Source organism: Camponotus floridanus, unplaced genomic scaffold (assembly GCF_003227725.1).
Source record: "Camponotus floridanus strain SB8 unplaced genomic scaffold, Cflo_v7.5 scaffold217, whole genome shotgun sequence".
In the NCBI taxonomy this organism is placed as follows: domain Eukaryota; kingdom Metazoa; phylum Arthropoda; class Insecta; order Hymenoptera; family Formicidae; genus Camponotus; species Camponotus floridanus.
The window spans coordinates 102,475-105,918 of NW_020229345.1; the positions used below are offsets into that span (position 1 = coordinate 102,475).

The 3,444-nt window shown below is 27.8% G+C and overlaps 1 protein-coding gene across 1 annotated transcript; it reads right to left on the minus strand.

Moving 5' to 3' along the window:
• Positions 1-443: 443 nt before the first annotated feature.
• LOC112637887 (proto-oncogene tyrosine-protein kinase ROS-like) lies at positions 444-1,922 on the minus strand. Its single transcript, XM_025408566.1, has 3 exons — positions 1,799-1,922; positions 1,022-1,317; positions 444-566 (listed from the first exon to the last, which is right to left on the minus strand). Exons 1-3 carry the CDS (start codon positions 1,920-1,922, stop codon positions 444-446), a joined length of 543 nt encoding a protein of 180 aa, XP_025264351.1.
• Between the last annotated feature and the right edge of the window lie 1,522 nt (positions 1,923-3,444).

The window sequence follows — 3,444 nt, forward strand, 5'->3', positions numbered from 1 at the left end:
CAACACAAACGTTAACACAAAACGATTCAACACACAAATTAGCGGCTCGATACAAATTCGCGTCCGCGCAGCCAGACAGCTGGAACCGAACTCAGCTGACAGTCGTTGTTTGTAAATAATTCTTCTTGCCGACGGGATCCAGACAACGGCAGGGCCGTGACGACTCGGGCGCGCGCGTAACAATATATATATATATATATATATATATATATATATATATATATATAGAGAGAGAGAGAGAGAGAGAGAGAGAGAATAATACAATCAAGTTTTAATATACCGTTTTAATTAGACTTAATATATTATACTATATAACACTTTCATTTATAAATAAAATTTCGAAACTTTGTACATCCTTTTTTTATAACACACTTTTTTTATGTTGGATATTTTTATTTATAAATTATTTATAAAGAAGATAAACATTAATTTAATTGTATCGGCTAAATAGTATCGACTGGACTCAGTAAGGCATCTTCTATGTTCTTTCTTAATGCTATAATATTTTTCAAACAAAATTTGAAATTTGGCCTAGCATCCGCTGTACTCCAGCAACGTAGCATCAACTGGTACAATATTGACGGACAGTTAAGAGTCATTGACAATCTGCCTCCAGCACGTACATAATTTATCACTTCTTCAATAGACTTGCCAATATAAGGTTGCTCACCCAACGATGTAATTTCCCACATTAAAACACCAAAGGACCAAACATCGCTTTGAGAAGTAAATGTGCCGATTAGATTCCGGTGCCACCCAGCGAACAGGAAGCAATTCTTTTCCTTTCTAAAACATGATTTTAACAAAAATTTAATTTTCTTGCTCAAGTTGTTCATTTAGAATAAAATATGTGCAAAATGAAAAAAAACTCTTATTTATCACTTACTTTATATAAATATAAACAATTTATTTATACTCAATATTATTGAAAAAATGGACAATAATATTATGATAAAAAATTGAAAGCATTTCCAAAAGATTTCATTGTTTTAATAATTAAATTTTAAATAATTGCATTTACCCCGCGATAATAATCATCCTTGTAGATATCTCTAGCTAGTCCAAAATCTCCAATTTTAATGACACGATTCTCGCGATTTCTCGAAGATACTAAACAATTGCGACACGCTAGATCTCTATGTATGAAGCGCAACTCTTCCAAGTAGCAACAGCCTCGCGCAACATCTTCGCACATGGCTAGTAAATCCTGCGAACGCAAGGCATGCAAATCTGACGGTTGCAAATTACGACAATCTCTCAAATATTTTGACAGATCAGTTTCCATCAATTCCAACACTAGTAATGGAGAATCCCCATCTTCACAAATGGCCAACAATCTTAATATATGTTCATGTCGAAAGTGACTCATAAGCTTGGCTTCTTTTAAAAATTTCTTTCTCTCATTGGAAGAAGCATCTTTCCGAAGCGTTTTTATTGCAACGGATATTTGTATGCCAGACCTTTCTAAATTCTTCACATTTCCTTGAAATACCTGCAAAATATTTGATACAAATTTAAATATGTACTTAAAAATGTGTAGAATAATGTTAAGTATCGTTATATTTTATTTTATATTAAATAATCCAACGAAAATTATATAACAAAGTACATGTATGTTGTCTCATCAAAAATTTTATATTACATATAATCTACTATAAAAATTCATATAATTTATATCCTTATTAGAAAAGGTCTGTTTTTTTATTTAGAAATTAATTTGAAACATTGCTGAAAAAACTAATTTTTTCCTTTCCAAATGCGCCGCTACCAAGAAGTTTGATTAATGTGATTTGTTTACGTTCGATTTTAGTTATCGCATATTCATCCGGGTTATAATGTAACAATGTAGGACTGTAAAGCATATTCAATTGAGTGTTTTGGCACGGTACTTCATGTAGAATCGCTAATTCCATGTCGGCCATTGTTGAAGGCAAAAATTGCTTATTATTATTTCTGCGTCGATGATATACTGTTATAAAATTTCGATTTAATTATGTAATAATATGCATTATAAAATTTATCGTTTTTTAATAAATTTATTCATTTATTTTTATATAGGTAAATCAAGCGACGCGGTAGCGTCGCGACGCCAAGTACATAAAAAACAAGTCCAAACATTGAGTTCCAAGCATTGAGTTGAGAGTCACTGCTCTGTAGTATACATATAATTTTACAAAGTTTGCGAATTATATATCTGTAATTAATTTCAATTATAGAAATATGTGAATTATAATACGATCCGAGCACGCCATTTTTTTGTAAGTTGTTTTGGTCTTAATTTTTTTAGTTCCAAATTTACTTGGAAATTTTTTAGTTCCAAATTTACTTGGACTTATTTTGAAAATCATTTTTATTTTGTCAAGAATCTAATATATATATGCAAGATTGAATTTGTGACAAATATTTCAAATTACAAATCCCTATCAATTGCTTCAATGTACTTGGCTAATTAATTATTGACTTCATATTTAGTTTTGATTTTTTTTAGGAAAATTATATATATTTTTTTAGGGAAAATTTTTATAAATTATTTATTATAAGGCTATTTTTTTATTAAAAAAGTTTTGTTGCATACAAGGTGGAATATTTTTTATGTAATTGGTGTATTTTTTTTACCTTTGTAAGGTTCTTTTTGCAAGGATTACTATTTTTTAGTAAATTTTTAGATATTATATCAGATATATATGTATAATCAACAATTCAAGTTGATACCAACATCAAATATACAATACTTACAACAATAAAAGTAGCAGAGGCAAATTATAATAACTATAACGATAAAACCTAACATCAATAATAAGTAATATTTTTTCGCTATTATTCCAGGAGTGTCCGAAATATCTGTATTAAGCAAAAATATAATTTTAATATCTTCGTGTGTATATTTTTAAAAATTTATTTTTACTTGTAACTTTATTACATAAATTTAATTTTTTTAAATTTTTGTAATAAAGTTACAAGTAAAAATAAAGTTACAAGGCCTATTCACATCTAAAAATATTAGTATATCATATTATAATATCTATGCAGCACGGAATGTTACAACTACTTTGCAATAATATTGCAATATCACAAATTGCAATGCAACATTACACAAACATTGTAGAAATATAAATTAACAAAATATAAATTGGAGTTTAGCAATGTGATATTGATATTTTGAAACCATTGAGGAACTATCAACACTTTTTAATTTATCTATAAAAATAATGTAATAATATATACTTTTATATTTATATATATGCGAGGAATTTTACTTTTTTGCAGAAGTTAAACGAATTAATGACACAGGAATAATATCAGTCGAGTAAATACAATTTTAAGCTAAAGATAAGCATTTCTATTCCTTCATTAAAATATAGATAACATTTTATACCAATATTAAAATATATTTGATGATATATTTTTACTTTATGCACGAATACGATCTTATTATTATATTAT

Coding starts and splice junctions, on each gene's coding strand:
- LOC112637887 (XM_025408566.1), bottom strand. CDS start 1,922: ATGGCCGACATGGAATTAGCGATTCTACATGAAGTACCGTGCCAAAAC. Junction 1,318..1,798: donor TGCGATAACTAAAATCGAAC/GTAAACAAATCA, acceptor CCATTTGTGAAG/ATGGGGATTCTCCATTACTA. Junction 567..1,021: donor AGGATGATTATTATCGCGGG/GTAAATGCAATT, acceptor ATATTGTACCAG/TTGATGCTACGTTGCTGGAG.